The sequence below is a fragment of the Melitaea cinxia genome, chromosome 27, assembly GCF_905220565.1.
Source record: "Melitaea cinxia chromosome 27, ilMelCinx1.1, whole genome shotgun sequence".
NCBI lineage: Eukaryota > Metazoa > Arthropoda > Insecta > Lepidoptera > Nymphalidae > Melitaea > Melitaea cinxia.
Window position 1 is genome coordinate 9,096,564 of NC_059420.1, and position 26,730 is coordinate 9,123,293.

The 26,730-nt window shown below is 35.0% G+C and overlaps 3 protein-coding genes across 3 annotated transcripts; 2 read left to right on the forward strand and 1 right to left on the reverse strand.

Annotated features, from left to right (window-relative positions):
- Positions 1-8,199: 8,199 nt before the first annotated feature.
- Positions 8,200-12,132, forward strand: LOC123666984 (hemolin-like). Its single transcript, XM_045600996.1, has 5 exons — positions 8,200-8,248; positions 8,654-8,768; positions 9,979-10,566; positions 11,231-11,433; positions 11,854-12,132. Exons 1-5 carry the CDS (start codon positions 8,200-8,202, stop codon positions 11,952-11,954), a joined length of 1,056 nt encoding a protein of 351 aa, XP_045456952.1. The 3' UTR covers positions 11,955-12,132.
- A 5,173-nt stretch (positions 12,133-17,305) lies between these two features.
- LOC123667063 (V-type proton ATPase subunit S1) lies at positions 17,306-21,071 on the reverse strand. The gene is made up of 3 exons (XM_045601061.1): positions 20,131-21,071; positions 18,333-18,496; positions 17,306-17,618 (listed from the first exon to the last, which is right to left on the reverse strand). Exons 1-3 carry the CDS (start codon positions 20,945-20,947, stop codon positions 17,397-17,399), a joined length of 1,203 nt encoding a protein of 400 aa, XP_045457017.1. The 5' UTR covers positions 20,948-21,071; the 3' UTR covers positions 17,306-17,396.
- A 761-nt stretch (positions 21,072-21,832) lies between these two features.
- LOC123666985 lies at positions 21,833-26,730 on the forward strand. The gene is made up of 4 exons (XM_045600997.1): positions 21,833-22,508; positions 23,590-23,748; positions 25,126-25,274; positions 26,482-26,730. Exons 1-4 carry the CDS (start codon positions 21,833-21,835, stop codon positions 26,728-26,730), a joined length of 1,233 nt encoding a protein of 410 aa, XP_045456953.1.

The window sequence follows — 26,730 nt, forward strand, 5'->3', positions numbered from 1 at the left end:
CTTTAGGAGTTAAACGATATATTTATTTACAGTGTAGCGTTTTAACAATATATATTCGTAATTCACAATTTTATTTATTACCAAACCAAATTACGTTTTTCTCGCTAGCCCTTGTCAAAATTCTCGATCATGCGCTCTGGACTCTTTCTAGTGTTCTTTTACAAAAATCAAATTAACAATAAATTTAAAAATTGTGAGAGAAATAACTAATGTCAAATACACCGTATACTACGGGTATCGTACGGATATGCTTGTTTATTAAATATATATAAAAAATAATATTTTATGAATTAAATAATAAAAGTTAATATATGTGTAATACAAATAAATATAATATACATAAACAAATAATAAATGCCAGGTAGGCTACAGTTCTCTAGTAAACTTTTTGAGTACTCTTTGATGAAAACTAATTAAACATACACTCAAACTTCGTTATAAATGCTTCATTCATGCTTTATAGAACTAACCCGTTGATGCAGTTTGTAGTGACCCTGCTTTTTGCTCCAAGGATTGTGGGTTCGATTCTCATCTGATTATGGGTGTAATATAAATATTTATTTATATATTTATTATTTACAAATATGTTTATCGAAAAAAAAATGTAGCTATAGTTATATACCAGTCGGCTGTTACCTACAACACAAGCATTAAGTTGCTTACTTTAGGAACGGACGACCGTGTGTGTGTGTTCTGTAGATATTTATTTATTTATTATTTTATTTATTTATTTAAATAAATCTTTTGTTATTTATGAATAGTTTATTGAGTCAACAGATATTAGTCGCATTCTAACAGGATCGCTGATGGTTTGAATCTGGTTTTCTAGTTAAAGAAAAAAACCTTTGTGAGAAGCAACCTGCGTCGAAATGGTGACTGCGACTCATATCAGGGATTTTTATTAAGGCTATCTCCAAAACAGTACTCAGCACTTTTTTTTTTTTTTTTTAATTATTACGAAACGTGTTTGTTAAATCTGTGTTATCTGTGTTTTTGTGTTTTGTAAGTTGTTCTAAATTTAAAGTAAAGTTTCATTATAACATTGTACCGCCGCGTTGGCGTAACGGTCACAGCTATACATTGTGCCTGTTGCGCTGGCGGTTGCGGGTTCGATCCCCGCACATGAAAAACATTTGTATTGGCCATACAGGTGTTTGCCATGGTCTGGGTGTTTGTGCAGTCCTTATGGGTTTCCCCACCGTGCCTCGGAGAGCACGTTAAGCCGTCGGTCCTGGTTGTTATCATCTACGCCTGATAGCGATCGTTACTCATAGTAGGGAATATATCCGCCAACCCGCATTGGAGCAGCGTGGTGGATTAAGTTCTGATCCTTCCCCAACATGGGGAAAGAGGCCTATGCCAAGTAGTGGGATATTACAGGCGTTAGAAGCGTGAAGCGTTATTGTACATAATAAAATAAAATACAAAGTTTTGGATTGTATGTGTTTTGTTAAAAGTTATCTAACGATTAAGCCTGTGAACGGCGTTCTTTACTTCCTATATAGTGACGGTCCAATAAATGAAAAATAGAAAAACATTTTCATTGTTTGCTCGCAAACGAAAAAAAAACCGACTTTAATTACATCGACAAGTAAGATAAAAAATAGTCGAGTAAATACGCGTTATCAAAGATTACTCAAAAAGAAGTCATCAGATCTCAAACAAAATTTAAATGTGATAACAAGACTAATATCAGCTTTCGATTATAGTAAGAATCATCGAAATCGGTACATCCAGTGAAAAGTTAGTAGCAACGTAGATCGACAAAAAATAGTCAAGCAAATAGGCATTATTAGATATAACTTGAAAAGTATTTGTTAAATCTCAATTAAATTTAAATGGGGCAACACAACACGCATCATCTTTCGATTAAAAAAAGATTCATCGAAATCGGTCCACCCAGTAAAAAGTTCTTATGATATTTAAAAAAAAAATGATATATAAAAAAAATACTGATGAATTGAGAACATCCTCCTTTTTTGGAATTCGGTTAAAATATAGTCAAGTAAATATGGATTTTTAGACATAAATCGAAAGTACTTGTCTTGTGTTGTACTTTCTATTTTAAAAAAATCATCGAAATTGGTCCACCCAGTAAAAGTTCTGTGGTACATTAAAAATAAAAATAGGTAAAAAAACTTTTTAAGTTAAACGGTTTTATGTTAAACATACATTGCAATGTTTAAGATAAATGTACTAAAAACCAAAAAATAATAAAATAGATACAGTCGTGGGAATTATAAACATATGCATAGACTAGACTAAAATAAAACCGTGGGGCACGTCAATTGTCTACAATCGTTGATTAAAATGTTTGTTTTGTAATGTTACACTATAATTAGGCAGTTGTTCAACCGACAAAGATGGACGTGTGATAAGTAGGGCTAGAATGTGGAAACAAGCTAGCAAGCTCGATTATAAGCGAGTTTTAGGGTTTCATAGTGGTGAGCGAGTAGTACTTTTATCATATGTTTTGTCGATTAAAGACAAACTACGAGCAGTGAAACGATTCCTCGCCAGCCAGCAGTGTGAATGTCCAACGATAAACTAGTTGAAACATCTCTTTTATTTACATGGAGTGTATAACTATTGGAATTTCCATGAGCAAGAAAATAGTAAGTAATTTCCTCACCGTCTGCGGGCCAACTGCCTATTTTAATGACGAATTAAACGATTCTTCTATCGCACATTAAGTCGATAATTTGTAGACAATTGACGTTCCCCACGGTTTTATTTTAGTCTAGTCTATGCATATGTTTATAATTCCCACGACTGTATCTATTTTATTATTTTTTGGTTTTTAGTACATTTATCTTAAACATTGCAATGTATGTTTAACATAAAACCGTTTAACTTAAAAAGTTTTTTTACCTATTTTTATTTTCTAGTTTTTAGTTTTTATTTCGCATTCTGTTTAATTCATTTAGTGCTTCATTATTGCAAGGCCCATCTTAAATATTGAGGTTGTATAGTGCACTGTATTCTTCTTGTCAAGCCCTTTTATTTGATACCCATATTGGTGGGATTGATAAAAAATTGTTATCAGACATTTGGTAGCGGCGGCCAGCTTAGATTTCAATTTTGCATAGTAAATTGTATTCTACTTGTTGAGACCTTTCATTTGATACCCATGTTGATGGGATTGATAAAACCTAAGTTATCCGCCATTTTGTAGAGGCCGCCATCTTGGATTTTAATTTTATATAGTACATTGATTATACTGGTTGAGCACTTTCATTTGATACCCATATTGATGGGATCGATAAAACCTACGTTATCCGCCATTTTGTAGCGGCCGCCATCTTGTATTTCAATTTTTTATAGTATATTGTATTCTGCTTGTTGAGCCCTTTCATTTGATACCCATATTGATGGGATTGATAAAACCTACGTTATCCGCCATTTTGTAGCGGCCGCCATCTTGGATTTCAATTTTTTATAGTATATTGTATTCTGCTTGTTGAGCCCTTTCATTTGGTACCCATATTGATGGGATTAATAAAACATAAATTATCCGCCATTTTGTAGCGGCGGCCATCTTGAATTTATAATGATAATGAATAAACATAATTGTATTGTCACCAAAATCCAAAGTGTATACAAAATTTCAGATTAATCGGTTGACAGGAAGAGGGTGAAATTTGAATTACTAAATTTGACCCAAGAATAAATAATAAATAAAAAATAAAACAAACGGGGTGAGCTAAATAAAACCGTTTAAAAATACAATTTTTTACCTTCTCCTTTTTTGGAAGTCGGTAAAAAACGTCAAAGTCCAATATTTGATTATGCATATTTAGTCTACGAGTGGTTGGTATGAAATTGATTCCTTAACCTCATCGGTTCTATATTAAAAAAAAAATGTTTTTAATTTTTAATAAATTATACTGGCAAGGAATTTTTCAGCGAATCTTTTCGCGATTTAATTTTTAACTGACGAAATAATACGAATAAAGATGTAACGATAGAACAAAGTTCTTTTATGTAAGTGTTGTTTACTTCTGTAAGTGACTAGTTCATCATAAACTTATTTACACCAAACATATGCATATATCTAACTTGTGCCAGTAATTAACTGGAGGAATCACTGCCTAATATATAATAAGATACAGGACTTTCCTACTTTAGGCGGCAGGGGTTTAAAATTCAGTGCACAGATATATTATTAAGTAATTAAAATAAGCATATACAAAATAAATAAGCATATAAAGTCTATGAATCCAAGAGTCTTAAAAGACACCAATAAGGTTCTTTATAGTTTAAGCGAGCACTTAAAAAGAAATTAATATGATTAAAGGATTAAGGAAATACGTAATGAATAGATTAGAAATAGAGTTTCCTTACATATATACTGTTTTGTCTGTATTTTATAACGTAACTACAATTATATGTCTAAAATTGTAAAATATTTTCTGTTTCTGTTTAAAAATTTTACATTCATTTTACATTTCATTTTACGAATATTTGAATCCTGTATTGTCAATAAGTCGTTGAAGTATCTTTTTAAGTGAAGTGAAGTATCTGTATAAATGAATAAGTAAATAACGAAGGAGGTTCTCAAAGTCGACGCAATTATTATTATTTTTTATTTATGACCACCCATAACTTTTTACATATAAGTTCGATATTGGTAACATAACATAACAATACACTTTATTGTACATCAAAACAGAAATAATACATATCAGATTGATTTTAACAAAGTATTATTAAGTACAAAGGATGGCCTTATCGCTGAAAAGCGATTTCTTCCAGGCAGCCTAGGGGTAGATGGTATTGTGTTGGTGTAATTCTTTTTATTACATAGGTTTTACGTATATACCTACCTCGAAGTTGGTCTCGTATAAATTTGAAATCTCCTATTCTAAGAGTGGGAAAATAGGGGTGACTCTTTTTTCATATTATTAGATTCTTAAAAACATTTTTTTCATTCGAGCAAGGTTTTTTGTAGGTCTACTCATGATTTTTTTAAGTATTTATATTACATAACAAATAACAGATAAAGTTGGATTACGTAACAGTTAATAGCTTAAGTAAGGTAGCTAAATCCCAACTACGGATCAAAAAGAGAGACCTGGGTCCCAAGCGGTGGACTCAGTGACGGCGGACGCTATAGGTCACCACCTCAATCGCTGGGTCAAAAGACGGCACGGTGTGCTAACCTTCAGACTGACACAAATACTTACCGGACATGGCTGCTTCGGTAAGTATTTTTGAGTTGAAACTTCATTAGGCGCATGAGGGTAAAATTTTTACGTATGAAACGGCAACGTTTTGTCGATGGCGCTGGAACGGAAATCCAAAGCATTAGATTTGTATAAATATATAAACGAGACTTAAGAATTAGTTTGCCAAAGAAGTTTAACTTCTCATATGTGTACTTTGTACGCACGTACTTTTTTTTCTTTTCTTATAGCACGTGTATGTTAAAGGAAAAAAAATACGGTCGTAAATAAACACAGTCATCTGTGCATATGGTAAGCAACTTAATGCTTGTGCTATAGGTAACAGCCGACTGTTATAGCATATATACAGAAAAAAGATGTATATAAATACACATATTACACCCAGACTCAAGCGGAAGTTGAACCCGCAACTCGCGGAACAGAAAGGAAGGGGAATGCGCCGCTTGGAGACACCAGCTCCAGGTGCTGGTGGCCACCGTAGGCGGAGACCTCTTGTTGTTGAACATCGTCCGCTCCATGCTCAGCAGCGAGAGGTACTGGTTGGCCGTTGCCTCCTTTTGCGACGAAGTCGTGGCTCTTAAGGAGGCCGTGGAGCGGCAGTGCGAAGCCGACAACCTTGCGGACCCGCTCCGCAGGAGACGATCAGGGAAAAGGAGACGCTGATATTCGCTCCTTCACTCTCCGTAATAGAATGAGGGCAGGGCACCATCCCTCTCACTCGCTACCGGGGTGATAGAGCGCTCACGATGCCCGTGAGTGCCCCGAATATGTTTTTTTTTTATGTCACTTAGTCGGCAAACAAGCGTACGGCTCACCTGATGGTAAGCGATTACCGTAGCTTATAGACACCTGCAACACCAGAAACATGGCAAGCGCGTTGCCGACCTAATCCCCAATCCCCCCAGGAGCTCTGGTCACCTTACTCACCAACAGGAACACAATACTGCTTGAAAACAGCTATATTTATTAAAAAATAAATGTAGCTATATCAGTCCGCTCATCGGCTTTTACATATAACAGAAGCGTTAATTTGCCTACCTTAGGAACACACGGCTGTGTATGTTACAGATATTTATTCTTTACATTACAGATTCAGCAATTCCAGCGGTAGCAGTACGGTCGAGTTCGGTGAATTAGTATACTGTGTGGGTTTCTGCACAGTGCCCATCTGGCCTGGTCTCTTTGTGGCGCAACCTTTTATATATGCAACGACATTATTACATATATTCGATATATATCCTGCCTGTAAGACGTAATAAGTTATAGCTATTTAAGACTTTAATTTATTAACAGGCAATTGTAAAATCGTTTGTGGAATTTTATCATACATACGCATATTCCTAGACCTTGTCTTGTTGGTACGAGTTTTATTCCATACTAGCCGTAACGTGCGCGCGTTATGCGCGCTTTTTAACCGACTTCCAAAAAAGGAGGAGGTTCTCAATTCGACCGTATATATTTTTTTATGTATCATCATTACAGCCTATACAGTCCACTGCTGGACATAGGCCTCCACAAGTTTACGCCAAAAATAACGTGAACTCATGTGTTTTGCCCATAGTCACCACGCTGGGCAGGCGGGTTGGTGACCGCAGTAAGTACCGGCTTTGTCGCACCGAAGACGCTGCTGCCCGTCTTCGGCCTGTGTATTTCAAAGCCAGCAGTTGGATGGTTATCCCGCCATCGGTCGGCTTCTTAAGTTCCAAGATGGTTGTGGAACCTTGTTATCCCTTAGTCGCCTCTTACGACACCCACGGGAAGAGAGGGGGTGGCTAAATTCTTTAGTGCCGTAGCCGTTTCTTTTTTATGTATATTCGAGGATAACTCCGTCGATTATGAACCGATTTGGAGAATTCTGTTTTTGTTGGAAAGAAGATATCCCTAGTTTGGTACCATGATATTGAAACCAGGATCTGATGATGGGATCCCAGAGAAATCGAGGGAAAATCTCGGAAATCTGCAATAATTTTTTACTGGGTGTACCGATTTTGATAATTTTTAATTTAATCGAAAGCTGATGTTTATCATGTGGTCACATATAAATTTTATCGAGATCTGATAACTACTTTTTGAGTAATCTTTGATAACGCGTAGTTACTTGACTATTTTTTCGTTGATCTACGTTGTATTACTCGTAGATGAAATTGAAGTCGGCTTTTTTTCGTTTGCGAGCAAACACAATTACCTACTTAGTATTCAGTGCTATCATTAAAAAAAAACTAAAGTTTTGTCTCCTAAATATCTGTCATGTACAGACATCGTTACAATTTTGCTATAGATTAATACAAATATTACTACCTTATTATATCACAAGTATCTACTGAAAACTGCAAAAGTAATAAAAAGCTATATAATTATTAACCTGTTTTTCCTTTTGGTCTGTAATGGATGATCTATAAAAGAGGATGATCAGCGCACAGGTGACATAGTGTTCTGCCAACTGGTCAGTAACAGGTCAGTAACATACGTGTGGGTGCAACTTTTTATTTTGAAATTTTTAAATAAAAAATAAAAAAAAAATTTAGTGAAACTTCTTAAGAATTGTTGTGATTTGAAACTCGATGGGACGAAAATGTCACGATAAGGAAAAAAACATAGTAGGAGAAAAAGAGATAGAAAATAAATTACTGCTCAAAATGTGACAGTGACACGTTTTGTATGGCGCCTACCTTTGCGCTTGACCTTTTTCACGATACCGTGACAATCGTCGATAGAATAAATTGCAACGGTCTACCTTACTATGATTTTACCTTACCATGACTTTACCTTACTATGACTTTTCAGATGTTTCACTTCTGCTGTGAATTGCACACAAGCAGTTTTTTAATTTTGAATTTTTTTAAATTATAGTATTGACACGTACTAATGTTGATTTTTGACATATTTTAATTTTTTTTTTAACTATTTTTTTTCATTTTGTAATTAATAATTTTTCACTATTTAAATTGAAGTTAGTATTTGTTTTTTAAGTTTTAAATGATAATAATATATTTTTTTTTATCTTAGAGCCATCATGTTGCGAATTACGAAAATTGTAGTTTTGGCTGTATGTGCGGTGATTAGTAAGTATTGTTTATTTATTTATTGACACTTTATTATATCCAATAATCTATTTTGCAATACACTCCCTAGTGTGATGTTTTATAGCCCATATAATTTCAATTAACATATGCGAACGTGTATTACTTAAAATAAGAAATTATTAATTAAAGTAGGTACCTAATTATAAAATTACTATTATCCCAAATCTTATCAAATAAAAAAAGACTTTATTTATATAAACATACTATCTGTGCCCAGCGGCTTCACCTGTGTTATATAGCCTTTCGCGAGAAGTGGACTATCCAACACAAAGATAATTTTTATTTGAACCAGTTGTTTCAGATTAGCCATTTTAAACAAACAAACCAACTTCAGCTTTAAAATATTGGTATAGATTTTATTTTAATGTTTCAAAATATATCCAGGCGCATCTCAGCCAGTTCAGAAGCCGCCCATCCTGAAGACGCTGCCCTCTTCAGAAATAGTCATCGGCCCTCCTGATAAAGAAATAACGATTGAGTGCTTTACCGTAGACGTACCGTAGGGCAAGAATGTGAAGTAAGTATATATTTAGATAAAAGGTAAACAAACACCTCATATTATGGTCATCTTTACCCTAGAGCTGAGCTTATGCTGTGTGGCTACGGCATTAAAGAATATAGCTACCCCCCTCTCTTCCCGTGGGTATCGTGAGAGGCGACTAATGGATAATACAGTTCCACTACCACCTTGGAACTTATGAAGCCGACCGATGGCGGGATAACGATCCAACTGCTGGCTTTAAAATACACAGGCCGAAGACGGGCAGCAGCGTCTTCGGTGCACAAAAGCCAGCCCTGCGGTCATCAACCCGCCTGCCCAGCGTGGTGGTTATGGGCAAAACACATGAGTTAACGCCATTTTTGGCTCGAACTTGTGGAGCCCTATGACCAGTAGTGGACTGCTATAGGCTGATGTGATGATGATGTGATACTCTAGAGCCAAAAGGAACACGGCCCGGGGTGGCACCCTGCGAGGGACGGCGCAAGTTAGCAAGAGCAAACATACGAGGGATTAAAAAACTAATTGATTTTTATAATAATGGATAACTAAAAAGGGTCAGCCGAAGTTTATTCCGTATATTTTCCATTAACTCGATTATTTTTGTCTGCCTAAAATGGCTCGGGCGCTGTATCTTAAAATACGCAATAGTCTTACACTCAAGATCAATCTTCAAGATATTACCTAAATAGATCCTAGAAAGATATGCCAATCGGTACTAAATTTTCCTGCGACTTTAGTTGGAGTAAAACTGACCTTAAAGCGACATCTGGATCAAAAAAAGTCTGTAATATATTATGTTACACAGAAATAGCATTAAGTTCATCAGTATGTTGTACCTAAACTACTGCTTCTGTTGGGCTAATTTTGTGTATATAGCTTAGATATCGTGTGTAGTATATGCGTTTAATTTACTGTCACACGCTTGTATTAATTTGTATGTATAGTCAAAGTTGCTTAAAATACATGTTCAAAATAATGATAATTTATACGAAGTAGATAACGATCTACTTTTTTCACTATTTTTTCACTAAGTAGTTCCAAAAGGATCAATTTATTTATTAAATTAAGTTTGAAAATCACTTTACTTACCCTAAAATATACTTTATATGCTCAACGATAGTTAATAAGATGCTACCACCGATTCCGAATGTATTTTCTGTTTAAAATCGGCAGGAAACTTAACTTTCTCTTGTATTTTTCTCTCCAGATATTCCTGGTTCAAAGACGGCAAACCGTACATACCCCACGCCAACGTTGTCTTACTAGAAAACGAAGGCACCTTGGTCTTCAAAAAGCCAGACCTCTCCGACGAAGGACAATACCAATGTTTGGCCGAAACTGAGAATGGAGTTGCGACCACACGAGTCGTCACTCTAATGAAAGACTTGGACCCAAACGGCACCTTGAAAAAACACAAACCAATCGAAGGAAAACCATACAAACTGGACTGCACCATCCCCAAATCCTATCCCCAACTAGACATTATCTGGTTCAAGAAATCCTTGACTGACCCGAATGACATTGAATTAGTTGTCGACCAACGTTTATTGAATTCCGCCCAAGGTGATCTATACTTTCCGAATGTGACGAAAGAGGATGCCAAACCTGGTTACAAATACGTCTGTTATGGAGGAGACCCGGCTTCAGGGGAGATTCTGAAGCTATCTGAACATATTCTAGAAGATGTTTTGCCAAACAAGGAACCGAACAATGGCGTAATAGAAAAGTACCTCACGAATGAGGAAACAGTCGAGGCTACTGATTTCTCGTATCTGTTCTGCATTTTTGATGACGAGTGAGTATTCAGACTTAGTGAAGTATTATACGCTTTTATTAGTCTTTTTCTTCTTCTTTTTCAGAATTAATGACTTTTATACCCCTTAGCTTTATAGCTTTATTATTATAAAGCTATAAAGCTAAGGGCTAAGCTTTTGTAGCTGTTTCTTAGCAACAAAGTCTTTCTCTATTTAACATATACTGAGTAAGGGGTCAACAGGACATTTTTTTTTTAATTAGGAGTGGTCCGGGAGCTGTATGTCGATGTATCTCAACCTTATCATTTGCAAAAGACCACAGCTAAATAATTCTGTTATCAAGTAGTGGTATGTTTCTGTGGTGATTAAGGTGGCCATACCTTTTTTTTTACGTGGGTAAAATCCGTCATGGATACCCTCCAGCGCGGGGGCGCCAGAGGGTTATGTCAGACTCCTACTGACTAAAAATCACCACGTGTTAGCAGTCATCCGCCTGGGTTGGGCGAGATGGGGTCGCGCTAGCATTCGCCATCTAAGGTGGCCATACCTACTGGGGAAGCTTGCAACTTGCTTGTGGCGATCCTGTTTTTACACGTAGACTAAGGAAACAGCTTATCATTAGGTAGAGCATAAGCTGGTTGCTATCTAGTTGTAGATTAATTAAAAAAAAAAAAACAATTTCAATAAGTTTCTCTTCTTTATCAGTCTTTTAGCAAATCCAGAATGGTTCAAAGATGATGAAGACGCGAATAACGGTCCCAATGACCGTGTCACGCGTCACAACAATAGAGTGGGGAAGAGACACGCCCTCGAAGACGTGTTTGTGTCTGACGATGAGAAGTACGCTTGTGCGGTGCGCATTAAGGTCGGGGACCAGCAAACGGATACCATGGACTTGCAGGGCGTCAGTAAGTATTGTACCAATCCGTATTCGCTATTACCATATTTATTTCCTTTTATGTATGAAATAGGTGCCATATATCGACCAATTTTTTTTTTATTTTATTATAGCCATACAGCCTTAAAGGCTAAGTCGGCTGACCAAAACTTTTGATTTTGTTTTTTTTTTTTTTTTAAGATTTCTAATACTTTACATCGGGCTCTTACGACATGAATTATTAAAAAGTTGAATAAAATTTGGAATTTTTATAAAAATTAATGATTTCTTAAGCTGTACACGCGTTAGACAGTCCACAAGACGAAAGAACATACCTACTTATATTTGTATTTGACCGCTTATCACTCAACTGTCTTTCAACTCAATAGCTAATCTTACAGATGATTTTTTTTTTAATTTCAATTTTTTCTTTTGTAAATTCACCATACAGACGCGCCCGAATTCATCCAAGATCCACCTACAATGATTGAGAAATCGGACTCAGACCTCACGCTCCAGGACGGCCTGGCAACAGCACGGCCGCGCTCCTGAGCGTGAGCCAGGAGCGGGACTCCGTTGCGGGCGACTACGGCTGCCCGTGACCAGCGTGACCAGCGTTCACTTGTACTCCGAGACGCTAGTCTACGTGCACTGACCGACTTACCGCAGTTACGTTTATTAAGAATTAAGATTGTAACTTTTGTACGTGTCAATAAATAATTTTATTTTATTTTTTTGTTTTCTTACCTTTTTTCTCGAACCGGGGCCGTCTACTCCGAGACCCTGGCCTTCGTCTAGTGATTCGAAGTCATCTCCAAATTCAAGATTACATCATAGTAGACCAAGTGTATTTGCGTTGCCCAATGTTAAGTATCCGTATTATGATTTAGAAATAAACAACGTGACTCTTGTTTTCTTGGGGATTTTGGATTCGAAACTTTAGTGCAATTATAATGTAACAACTTTTTCGGATTTCATCGCGGTTTATTATGTTTTTAGATGTTCGAAGTTTTGGATACTTTACAGCAACCATGGTCACGGGAGGACTGATCGGTGGATTATCCATTTGACATCCCTATAAGGCTCAGCTCTGCAACATTCGCAGTTAGAAAAGTTCAACAAGTGACCGATGTTGCTATTGTGCATTTAACTATTTTATCTATTTTCTGTCTGTTACTGTGAGGTAATGCTACAGATATTAAGATAGTGTTCATTTAAATATGATATTCGTGGCATTAACAAACTTGGAGCTCGAGTTTCCCTGCGGGACGTTTTTCATAACAACCACGTCACAATAGATTTATAACAATATTACTTATATTCCAGTACAACAATGTGCTGAGAGTGGTACTGGGGAACCAAATCACTTTTTTTTTATTTTTTTTTATACATAGATAGGCTGGCGTTTGACCGCTATTTCACCTGATGATAAGTGAAAATGCGGTCTAAGATGGAGCACGCTTACCTAGATCCCCAGGTCATAGCTTTCAGGAAACACAGACTGCACTGCACACTGCAGTGCATCTGCTATGTTTGCGGAGGCTATGTGGACGACTTCTACGCGATCTTCCGGAAACGTGTATCGTCTATGATGACCCGGCTGGCGAATAGCACTAATACCCTTCTCGCCACATTGGCGTACAAACTCGACAGCCCATTCTGGAGGAGCTGGAATGGTGCACACACATATGCAAACAAGCGTGTGTGTACTTAACCTTTTTTAGTTACCTAGTTCATAAGTTCATGTAATTTTATTTTTATTTTCTTAATTTTCTCTACTAACACCACTTTTGAATTTTTAGAATTTTTTGATGTTTGATTTTACTTATGCTTTGTTTGTTTTTATTTTTACTTCATCACTCATCATCATCACTTCAGCCTATCGTAGTCCACGACTGGACATAGGCCTCCACAAGTTCGCGCCAAAAATGGCGTGAACTCATATGTTTTGCTCGTAATCACCACGCTGGGCAGGCGTGTCTTACGACATCCACGGGAAGAGAGGGGGTGGCTATATTCTTTAATGCCGAACCACACAGTTATTTTTACTTATAGTTTTTTAATTTAATTTTGTTTTGTTTATTTTTAATTTTGTTTTGTTGTACTAACCCAAATATGGACTTAAAATTTGGTCTGAAATAAAGTACTATTATTATGTGACTGGATGTCACTCCACCCGCTTAATATATAATAGATACTTACATATATTGTAATCTTATTATTATATTCACGAGAATATCGATTGTTTTCGATATAAATAGTAATAATCATGGATAACAAAATTGTAACTCAAAGTTTCCTACTGCGCAAAGTATAAGTATATGCTTCTGGGTTATGTATTCGTATATACAATAAAATCCCATAAACGATTTGGCAATTGTCTGATAATAAATATAAGGTTTTTTATTAAAAAGAAATTAATAATTAAAGCTTTCATTATCATTTATGTAATTCGGTGCAGAATTACATAAATGATAAAGATATGTGGACTTAGTGATGTTTCAATTTTTGTATTATAATTTCTTGACGGTTTTTCTCTGCAGAACTACATTCCAAATTGGTGGTAGCTTCACTTTTAACGATAATTAAATTTTAATTTATAAGATGACGATTTGAAGATGCTTTTAAAGCCTTTTTGAATAAAAATATTTTGATCAAAGAAAATAACAATATTTTAACTTAAATAACTGCAAAGACTTATATCTTACTGACAACCTCTATCAATGAGAAAATATTGATATACTAGCTGACCCCGTAAACGTTATGCCATATATGTTATTAACCCTCTTAATCCCCAATATATAACTAAGGGGTATGAAAAATAGATGTTGGCCGATTCTTAGACCTATCCGATATGCACACAAATTTTTAGAAAAATAGGTCCAGCCGTTTCCGCCTTTCCGTTAAGAATTTTATATATAAGATTATAGCAGTCACAACAAGGTAAACTGAACAAATAGCTTAGAAGCTTAGTTATTATAAACAATTAAAGTATGAAAATTAAATATTGATGATTATGTGACGTTTAACATGGTTTTAATAATTAGATGACACGTCTTCTCATAGCGTATCAACAACATCAGTTAGTATTCATCCGTTACAATGATTAGTATCGCCTTTAACCAATATAAGGAAAATATAGGGTAAATGTTACTTATACTGATGTAACTAGATAATGAATTCACAACTGAACTAGTTATGGTACAAATCATGTCCGCGTGGAATGGTAATGAATTACTAAAACCTTATGTAGGAAATGTACATTAATTTTTGTTTTTAACCGAAAAAAAATGTAGTATATCAATTCAAATACATAATTATTTTTATGCATGTTACCTCATAAAAATTTGAGGAGATGTGATGTTTTTTAAAATCCTTTTTTTATTCTAAAGCTTGTATTTGTCATATTTCATCGAGGTCTGATAAGTAGTTTTTGAGTTATCCCTAATCACATGAGCGGTTTTCTAATATTTTGCTAGGCGCTTGATAAGTGTTATATGATCTTATTTTTAACAGATTTCAAAAAAGGAGGAGGTTACTCAATTCGACCGTATACATTTTTTATGTATGTTCGGGGATAACTTCGTCGGTTATGAACCGATTTTGATAAATTTTTTTTTGTTGTAAAGGAGATATCCCGAGTGTGGTACAATGATAAGGAAACCAGGAATTGATGATGGAATCCTTGAGAAATCGAGGGAAAACCCTTTCCCTTCTCATAAGTATAAAAAAGATTTTAGACGCCGATGTTTAGTGACGCTAAATTTACAGCGCTTTTAGCTGTTTATGTAAGATTGAGGTGTGATATGAGGTGTATACCAGTATTTACTTTACCAATAGCTGATACGAATAGCATGCGTCAATTCGTTTTGATTTCAGTTTTATAAATCGGTAATCTTTCTTTAACTGCAGTCACGTGCCGGAGCTGACATAGACCTTTATCTGTCTTTTAATTAAAAAATTATGGGTTCGCCATTTTAGCTAACATCGTTTCTTTATGTTCACTTTTATTTAAATGAAAAAATAAAAGGTTTTATTTGGTAATTAATAAAACTATATTGAACGTACGTAAGCTTTATTTTTCCTTAACATTTCAATTCAACAGAAACTAATTCTAGTATCAAATACACCTTACAAATTAGTTTGTATGACGAGTAAAAGGGAATAAAGAAAAAATTGGTCACAATTTAATACTTGTTATAAATAACAACAAAATAAAATAAAAATGGTTCAACTGTTATTCAAAATAATATGTACAATGGTTTCAATACATAAATAATTGTATGATTATCGAAATATATTCAGCTTATACTATTACGCGCGAGCTTTAACGGTCCGCCATTTTGATTTCAAAAATGACACCATTTTTTTTGGTTTTGTGGTACAAGGTGCAAATGTCATTTTTTTTTTGTAATATAAATGTGCAGACAGACAAGGTCTTACTTTTTTATTTACTGCCAGCTCGCGCGATACATGAAGGTCACTTAAACAATAGAAACTCTATTCATTACAATAATTCATAGTAGTTTTTTTTTTAAATAGTTATTCGAAATATTGGAATGAATGATTGGCACTAGCATGGAGGGCACTCATTTTTCATTATATTTATAATTTTTTAAAACTACGCCATTATCATATTTTTGAAGCTCGGAACATTATTGAATCGTTGTTAACTTAAACTCAAGTCGAATGACATTATTTTGAATATATATAAAATTTCGCATTTTTTTAATAAATAGTAACAATTTATTCGGGTATTATTAGTATTCATAAACTACGTGCTTTTTCATACACATAATTTATTTAATTAGGCCGTTTTATTCACGGAAGGATTACATGAAAATTTTAATGAACCACAAGTAAAGGGGGAAGGTAGCAACCCCTCCTTTTGGTGAAGATGGACAACCCTATAACAATGCAAATATATGTAAAAGCCCTAATAATCTCTAGAGTGCATATTTTAAGCACATATAGTTTAGAATGGTAAACTTTGATTGTAGATCACAATTCACACGAATATACATTTTTAATCTACATATTTACTTGAACAGGCACATAGTCGGTTTCGTTTTAAAAAATCTAAAAGTTTACGTTTTTCTTTATATAAGCCTCACACCATAGACACCTAGACTAATAACCAGCCATTGTGAATATTCTAATGGAAATAATTTAAATTTCAAACAAGCAATTAAGTCTATTGTCTATGGTATTGTCAGCCCGCTAAAAAATCTATTATTGTACGTCCACTAGAAAAGTCAATCGTAAAAATACAGATATTCTTTTTTAATTTTGAAATCAAACGAAACGATCGAAATTCCATTTTGCGAAATACTGAAATATATTTTTCAAGCTATTTTTTTTAAATGTATAACCTTTTTTAAGTGACATTTAAAAAAATATACAATATAAAATTAAATGATTTTATAATATTATATATAAATAAATGCAAAAAAATAATAAATAAATGTTTTAAATAGTAAATGAAATGTCACTTAAATTAATCATACATTTATAACACTAATTTAACGTTATATTGAGCTATATAAGTTCGCATCTATGCTATTTGGTGTTATAATCGTAAGCCAGTTCTTTTACAATTAGCAGACGGCCATTTTTATTTTATATATTATTGAGAAAATGGTGTCTATTCTTTATACTCAGTTTAAATTAAACTAAATTAATATTTAAAATATGTAAAAAAAAAATAAAAAAAAACTTTATTACGCATTCTTACTATTTGGGTTTTCAAATTTAGTGTTAAAATACATCATCTTTTTAGTTCTAAATAAGTAATTTTAAAATTTAATTTCACTCATAATAATATGAAGTTTTTGTGTTATTGAAAATATGATTACTCGATTTTACTAAACAAATGTTCATTCAATTTTGAACCGAAAACCACAAGTGTTTCAAAAACTTAAATTTAATCAATTTAGTTAATTCAAATCTGATTTAGAATAAACACCATAATATAGGAACTGGCCGGTTAAATTTTTACTCCGCAGTATTGATGGTGATAGTCTTGCCCTTAGGATCATCGAAACGGTCCATAGTCCTGATGTCCATCATCATCATGATCCCGTAGAAGGTGATGGCCAGGAGGATGAACACCACAAAGAGACCAGACCAGATGGGAACAGTGAAGAAACCCACACAGTTCACCGAGTCGCCGAACTCGAGAGTACTGTTGCCGTTGGGAGCAAAGAATGGCTGAACCTGAAATATGGATTTATAAATTTAAATTATATTGTTTAAATTTAATATTACAAATAAGAAAAATTTAATTTATTTGACTTTGAAAAAAATGAGAATGTTCTCAATTTGATATTTTTCAGTATTTTTTGTGTGTTTACTTCATTACTTTTTAACGGATGTACTGATTTTGATAAATATTTTAGTCGAAATCTGGGGCGTGGCGTGGTTCTATTTTAATTTGATCAAGATCTGCCAAGTACTTCTTGTTATAATAATGCATATTTAGTTTTCCTTTGACTAATACTACATATAGTACTGAATAGGTTACTTCTAGGTAAGCGTGCTCCATCTTAGACCGCATTTTCACTTATCATCAGGTGAAATAGTGGTCAAACGCAAGCCTATCATTGAATAAAAAAAATAAAAAAAAAAACCACATCAAATTACTTGTCGATTTTTCTCTTTGCGGGTAAACAATTATTTTCATATTGTATAAATGTTATTTATTTAAATTAATTATTAATTAATTATTAAATATTATTCATTTATCACAAAAATATTAATGTTTATCATATTTACATTTACTAATTATCGGTTTCTTTACTTTTTTTTTTCTTGTCCTTGCTTCTACTCTTTAAGAAGCTTGATATAATATTGATTGAATATATGTGCTGGATGAGTGTAGCCAAGTTAGTTTTACACATTTTTAAATAATTAACTTAATGAGCACATTACCTTCAAGTTCTGGAATATCAAGTTGTAGGTCTGCGTTTCACCCCCGCTGGAGAAGGAGATGGTCTGTCCACATCTGTATGAGAAACCCATTACTGCAAATACTTCAGAATTGGGCAGGAGTTCCTCGTTTACAGCTGGTGATGTTCGTCTTAAGTTGACGGAGTCTGAAATTTTAAAGGTAATGCTTTAGATTAAGAGCCGTCGAATTATCTAAGCTTAAAATTTGACTGTTCATCAGCATAAATTCGCTACAAATAAAATAACCCTAACCAAACTAGACCAACTAGACTTCCAAATTAGACCATTTATCGACATTATTTCGTTACAAAAAAAAAAAATAACCCTAATCTAACTTCAAAATGACAGTTATGGTATATGGCCAAACAAATGTTTGTCATGAGTGATCCCGCTTGAACCCGCGACCGCAAGTCTAAGAGCTAGTGCTGTGAATGCTGCGCTAACGCGTCGTCAATAAAATCGTACTAATGAGTTGAGGCAAATATTTTTTACTGGTATTACAATGTATTAAGGTAATAAAACGCAAATAAGTAAACTTATGACAAAAAGTAGAAAATTATAATTCTTTTTGTTAATATTAGATAAGAAACTTAACCTGCATTTAGTTTAATAACTATCTATACTAATATTATAAAGAGGTAAAGTTTATTACTTTGTTTATATGTAGGGGGTAATCTTCGCAAATACTGATCCAATCATGAAAATTCTTTCACTAACAGAAAGCTACACTATTTAGTAGTGACATAGGCTATATTTTATTGTAATTGAACAAAAAATTCAGTAAATAAGAAAAAGATTAAAATATAATATCAAAATGGTAAATAAACTAGCGCCATCTATCGCTATTAGAAAATAAATCATTAGTCTTTCGACGTTATTAATTATAGTTATTAATTATGGCTATCGACGACGTTTTCTCGATTTTTGATAGATGGCGCTGGAGCAACATATTATTTATTTAAGTGCTATAAAATTTGGTCTTTAAAGTGTGTTATTTGGTTCTGTAATTTAAAATAATAAATACACGGGAGCAGCATATTATATGTGCTGTGTGGGCTACGGCACCAAAGAATTTAGCCACCCCCTCTCTTCCCGTGGGTGTCATAAGAGGCAACTAAGGGACTCCAAGGTTCCACTACCACCTTGGAACTTGAAAAGCCGACCGATGGCGGGATAACCATCTAACCGCTGGCTTAGAAACACACAGGCCGAAGACGGGCAGCAGCGTCTCTGACAAAGCCAGCCCTGCGGTCACCAACCCGCCTGCCCAGCGTGGTGACTATGGGCAAAACACATGAGTTCAAGCCATTTTTGGCGCGAACTAGTGGAGGCCTATGTCCAGTGACAGTGGTCATGTGGACTGCAATAGGCTAAAATGATGATGATGATGATGATGATGATGTAAAGAAAAAAGACGATGGTAACTTCCATTTTGAACTAATATTTACTTTGGCAATTTAGGTGGTTTATATATAATAAAATTTTGAGGTCACGATATTTGTGTACTGTAATCCTGTAATTTTATTTAAGTAAATATAAAACAAGGTTTGAGGCAGGGCACAGGGAAATATATCCTGCTCAAAATCTGGAGCAGCTTATCTGGGGAAGTTATAACTTACAGAAGATAACAGCTAAATAGCACTGCTCTCCAGAAATGTTGTGATCTTGAGATGCTTCTGGTGTTGCAGCTATATATAAGCTTCGGTTACAACTTACCATCAGGTGTGCTGAATGCTTGTTAGCCCACCTAGTAGTATAAAAATAAATAATTACAACTTACTGAAAAACCAGTAACCAGCCTGCTGTGCAAAGTTTAATGTGATGGAGTTATCACCGAAGTTCATCGTTGTCGACATTGTTGTATCGTTGAATTCGCTCGAGGAACTCTGTAAGTTGTTCAAGTTTGTTGTTTCACTGCCGACAGTGAGGATGATATCTTGAGCGTATAACTTGAGTCCATCCAGTGGTGTATCGATAGCACCATTTTGGGCCTGACGACGGGACCTTGAGAGGCCTTTCGGTACTGTCCACGAAGGATACTCTGCCGTGTACACAGCCATGACCTTGCCATATTGCTTCTCAAGTTTATTGTACATTTCTTGCATGAAATCGTTGTGGCGACGGAGCATATCCTCCCTGGACTCACCTTCGCGAGCATCTTTGAGAGTTATAAATAAAATTTTCACGCTTTCTGGCTCGAATTCCGCGGATAACCCATTCTCTGTGAGCTTAACTCGGTCTACCTTCTCTGGATCGGCTAGATTGTTCAAAGCGTCTAGAGCTTCTTCAACTGATGGTAAATACGCTGCTTTGCCAATATTAGCGTGTAAATAAGGGAACGATGTTTCACCTTCGGAATTTTTACGTGAAAAATCTTCCACGGATAAAGTCTCGTCAATGAATACAACGGTGAAAGGTTCAGTTTCTAATTCCTTCTTCAAAATTGACTCGAACTCATCTTGACCAATGTTCGATAAGGGATTCGATTTTATTGATGTTTTCAAATCGCCCCATAGGAATACAGGTACTTGTATATTCGCGTAAGATGACACAACACTTAGCACTAAAATAGGTAACACTAAACGGCAAAACGCCATTTTTAAAAACTATTTCTAGTGGACGTAACGGACTAAATTACTCAGTAAGTTTTTAGCCCAGAAATTGTCATAAAAAGACGAAAAATGGGCGATGACGAATAACCATCGGTCATGTGAAAAATGATCATATGATTAGTTTGACGCTTGTCTATGGTGCTTGGTGCTGCCATTACTCACTAATTTTAAATAAGATTATATTTTAAATGGCAATTTCAGTAAACTACACAACTTTTTATACCATTTATAATAGTAGTAAGCAAATATTAAAATAACTTGCCATAGTAAGCAAGCGAAGTTCGCCTGATGTTAAGCGATCGTATCCTTTTATTCACAAAAACAGATCCTCCGCTAATGGGTTGCCGACTCTACCTCCGCTGTCAATACACAGCATTATCCTCTAGGGGACCTCTGGCTATCTAACTCACCACAGGAACATAACACTTCTTGAATTAGTTGAAGTTCTAACCCAAATACCAAGCAAGATCTTTTATACTGTACCTTAAACAAACTTACTTCGTACATTATAATTGATAAATATTTTTTGTGTGGATAGTATGTAAGAGATCATTATTTGGTGGAAAGACAACGTTGCACGCTCTGTAATACGCTTTCCTCTTGTATAATTATTGTGTTACTGTGTGCAATAAAGTTTTTTATTAGTGTTATTGTTATTTCATTGATTTATTAACTCAGTCTGTACATAACATCCCTTCCTTATTATTTCTATTTAATATATCAATAAAATAAATATGAAAACAGTTTTTTTTTTCTTTATCACTGTATTATAAAAACTTTTTAACACTAATTCATAAGTAAAAAAGAAAAATATTTTTCTTTTCCAATTTCCTGTCATTGAAAGAAAAAGTGAAAAATAAGTAAGTAAAAATGTCGACGCTAGCTATATTCTTATTACTATTACAATCTACTTTCGCTGAAAGAGATACAGCACCAGTATTTATACTGGATCACGACAAAGTCATACCACATATATCAAACGAACCAAACCCATTTAAAATACTACAGTCCTCTGATTTCTCTAAGATTATTAACGAAGCAGTCAGTAGAAGCAAAGTTGTAATACTATTCATAGAAGAATCATTTTGTTTCGAAGACATTTCTGTAAAGGATAAGCACGGGACACCCTTTTATCGTTTGAGCCAAAAGCTGAAAGAGAAACGTGTAAAGTTCCTACCAGCAGTAGCTCAACCCTATAAGACTCTAAAAAATAGTTTTCCCCCGGAACGTACCAACGAGTTTTACTTAAGCGATTCCAGTACAAAAGTGAAGTTTTACAATGGAAGGTCTAAGTATTTTTACATCTATTTTAAAGATTATTTGAATGAAACACGGGTTAATGCGTTGAGACGGCACGATTTGCTCATATTCGAGGTATATTTCTTAGTAAGACAAGCTGCTGCTAATCATATCGTGGCGTTTTATACTGGGAAGACTAATCCTATTCTTGTAGATAAGATGAATTCTATGCCAATGAAAACTCAGAAGGTAATTCGTCAGCCAGGGATTACGATTTCAACTAGTGGGGCTCTTTTTCGATTTATCGGTAAGTAACAATATTTTGTGAAATAATAAAGTAATTTTTAAAATACACAAGTGTTTGTTTTCTTAAAAAAAAAAGTGTGTTAAGACCGCACGTTAGAAGTGAAAATTTCATTGCAATCGCAATCTATTTATAATATAATAACTACAATTAAATTAATAATGACAATTATTACGCATTATTTGAATATACTAAACACAGCGACACAACAGCGAAGAACAACTGACTGTATCTTTCTCGTTCGGGTAAACTCGGCGGTCCCGAGTTCACCCATTGGAGTCTTTCGCCTCACAGCGTGACGGATCAGCCTAACTTACAACGAGTACCTACGAAAAAATGTGTGTGCGCCAAATGAAGTTTTCCACTTCTACAAAAAACCAACTATAAATATATATAATTGGGTACATATAACTTAAATACTACTCTTCACATCTAATTTAAAAGCACAACAAGCACCAGTTTTCGAATATAAAAAGACTCATTAAAATCAGTGTGCTCAGGAAAAACTGATGAGCTAAATTTTTTCATAATATGACGAGTATTTTTTGAGCTATCTCTAACAATGTGTATTTAATTATTTTTTTTTTAACTATCTACGGCCTATGGTATATTACTTGTTGGCGTAAATTAAATTTCATTTTTTTTTCGTTTGCGAGCAAACATAATTATGATATAAGAAGAAAACGCTTTAGGACCCACGACTGAAGTAAAAATTACGGAACGTAACTCTCTCTCTTTCTATCTTCAGTAACTTATGTCTCCTCTCAACTTCCTTTCGCTTTTTCCGTAACGCTCTCGTCACGCATTCACCAGCTTACTCCCCAAGTTAAGTGTGAATTAAGTTATTGAGAACACATAGATTAAAAAATATAATTATTTATTGAAACAAAAACTACAGCTATGTATTAAATCTAATACAAAATCCATCCTATTAACTTATTTACAAGTATTTATAATAATTATAAATGTATAGTCAGCTTAACGTTGCCTTGGTAGTGGGAGTGCTGACAAAGGATATTTGGCAGGGAGCATCGATCTTAACTTGTGCGTAAAGAACTTTACTTCAAAAATGTAAAATTTACAGGTGTGTACTCTACGGTGGGCACGCGTCGATCCACGTTCAGTGAAATTCCAATAGTCGGTGAAGAGACTTGGACGAAACGTAGCTTTAGCACACGGATGGAATACACGGAGTTCGAACTTGAGTTCTCGTTTAAGTTTCGAGAAGATCGATGGTTGATTGGTATGAAATTACATAATGATTATTTACATATACAGATATGTGCTATGTGGCTACGGCACTAAAGAATTTAGCCACCCCCTCTCTTCTCGTGGGTGTCGTAAGAGGCGACTAAGGGATAGCAAGGTTCCACAACCACCTTGGAACTTAAGAAGCCGACCGATGGCGGGATAACCATCCAACTGCTGGCTTTGAAATACACAGGCCGAAGACGGGCAGCAGCGTCTTCGGTGCGACAAAGCCGCCGTACTGCGGTCACCAACCCGCCTGCCCAGCGTGGTGACTATGGGCAAAACACATGAGTTCACGTTATTTTTGGCGTCAACTTGTGGAGGCCTATGTCCAGCAGTGGACTGTATAGACTATAATGATATTTACATATTCCATATCATCCGCCAACCTGAAGTAAAGCAGCGTGGTGGATTAAGCTCGAACCTCATCTTCTAAATGGAGAAAGGGGTCTATGCTCAGTAGTGAGATGTTACAAGCAGAATTGGTATTTTAAGTAATTACAACTTGAATACTAAACTTTTGTCTTTTTTTTTCATAAAAAAACCTTTTTATTTATTTATTTATTTACACTTTCGCTCAACAATACAATAAGGTTTTAACAGTATTACAAATGATATACGAGTATAAAAATAGAATTTGCATCAGTTGTAACAGGCAGCCTTATCGTTAACACAGCGATCTCTTCCAGGCAACCTTTGGGCAGAGGACTAAATAAGGAGTGTGATAACATATTATACTCATATACTTTTTATAGCTAAGTTTTAAAATTTAACCAGCATAAAGTGTATTTAAAAGCGGGTAAATTAGATATTGAGACAGCCTCTCCTTAATATTTAACACGGACGATGTAATTATTATCGACCGTTAGAAAATCCTTCCTATCTGTAGGTAAATAATAATAACATCCAATATCCATTAGTCAATTAAAGTCCTAAGACTATTACTCTATCGTTCAATATTTTACGTTTCGAATCAAAGAAAAGCTGTTTTAAAAATTTGTAAAGAGTAACTGCGGGAGTTTCTAGCTGATTCTTCTCTGCTGAATCTACACTCCAAATCGGTGGTAGTTTCACTTTTACCGTTCACAATTTAATTAAATAGATTTAGTTTTCATTTGTACCGCTTTTCTATGCCCTGTCGTATACCTAAAGGTTGTCTGGAAGAAATCGCTCTTTTAGCGATAAGACCGCCTTTGTACATCTTCCTCTAATTGTGCTACTTTTGTTTGTATCTTCTAATGGTGTGCAATAAAGAATATTATTATTATTATTACATTGACGATATAAAGGTGCCTTTGAAGACTATTTAAATAAAATAGATTTTGATTTTGAGTAATAATTTATCCTTGTAATCTTTATATTGTCCCAGACTATGTCTCCTTACTCGAGTATGGGGAAGAAGTGGGTCGCACGGAGATGAGGGTGGGTGCACCTTGGGAGTGGTCGTACATCTGTAGCGAGCCTATCGTGCTGGTGAACATGAGGGACGGCAGCGCTGTCACCATCTCACAGTATCAGGTAACGCTTTTGACACACTCGGGGGGGGTTTTAACACTATCTTATCTATATACTTAATTATGTTTGCGGGAAAACGGAAATAAAAACGACGTCACGTTACATCGACGAGTAATACAAAGTCGACTAAAAATAGTGAAGCAAATAGGTATTATTAGAGATTGGTCAAAAATTACTTGTCAGATCTTAATCAAATTTAAAAAGGGATAGCATGACAAATACCAGCTTAAGATAATAAAAAAATAACAATCGAAATCTAGACATCCAGAAAAAAAAAAAATTGAGTTTGAGAGCACACGACTGAAGTAAAACTTTAGAAATGTAACTCTTTCTCTATGGTCAGTAACTTATATATCCTTCTCAATTTCCTTTCGCCTCATGATTACACTTTTCGTAACGCTCTCTTCATGCATTCACCAGCTTCCTCCCCAAGTTAAGTGTGCGTAGTGAAGTTTTACTTCCAAAAACTATGAGGTAACATACATATAAAAAAAATTGAGACAAATTGGATAACCTCCTCCTTTTTGGAAGGAAAAAATATATAGACGCATCCCTTTTTTAATATATCTGCTCTCACCTTATATAAACGTCAAATTGTATAATGAATATCGAATATTAACTAGGTTAAGCTAATATTATAAGAACGATACACAGTAAAAAGTTATGAGGTAGCACAGATAAAAAAAATACAGTCGAATTGTGAACCTTCTCCGTTTTTGAAGTTGGTTTGAAAGAAAATCGTAAGGCAGTAATTGTTGGAATACAATATCGGTAGCTGGTCTTCGTTGTATTATTTTTTACATTTAGTTGACACGTCTAGTATCGTACGGATTATGATGTTCTGAAGTACTTAACTGAGGTAGGGCACAGCAGTAATTTCCTGCTCAAAATATGGAGCAGCCCGACTGGGGTAGTACCTCGACCTTACAGAAGATAACAGCTAAATAATACTGTTTTCAAGCAGTATTGTGTCCCTGTTGGTGAGTAAGGTGACCAGAGCTCCTGGGGGGATTGGGGATTGAGTCGGCAACGCGCTTGCGATGCTTCTGGTGTTGCAGGCGTCTATAAGCTACGGTAATCGCTTACTATTAGGTGAGCCGTACGCTTGTTTGCCGACCTAGTGGTATAAAAAAAATACTGTGTATATAAAACAAGATAAGACATTAATAAGATGTTATTGATATTTACTTATTAGTTATAAAATCCACAGATACAACCGTTCAACGACGATCGCCAGATCGCTCGTAACGGTTCAGGTAACGACACTCATTGCTTCGGTCCCGCCGTCAACTGCGGGCCTTACTTCAACGCGCACATACTCGCCGGCCTTATGGTGACCTTCTTCTGCATGGGAATCCTGACGTACGGCGTGATGACGATGTACAATTGTCATTCTAACGACAGATATGACGACCAGCATGGAAAACCTCTCGTTATTGCTGCGGAAGTTGGCGGCTAA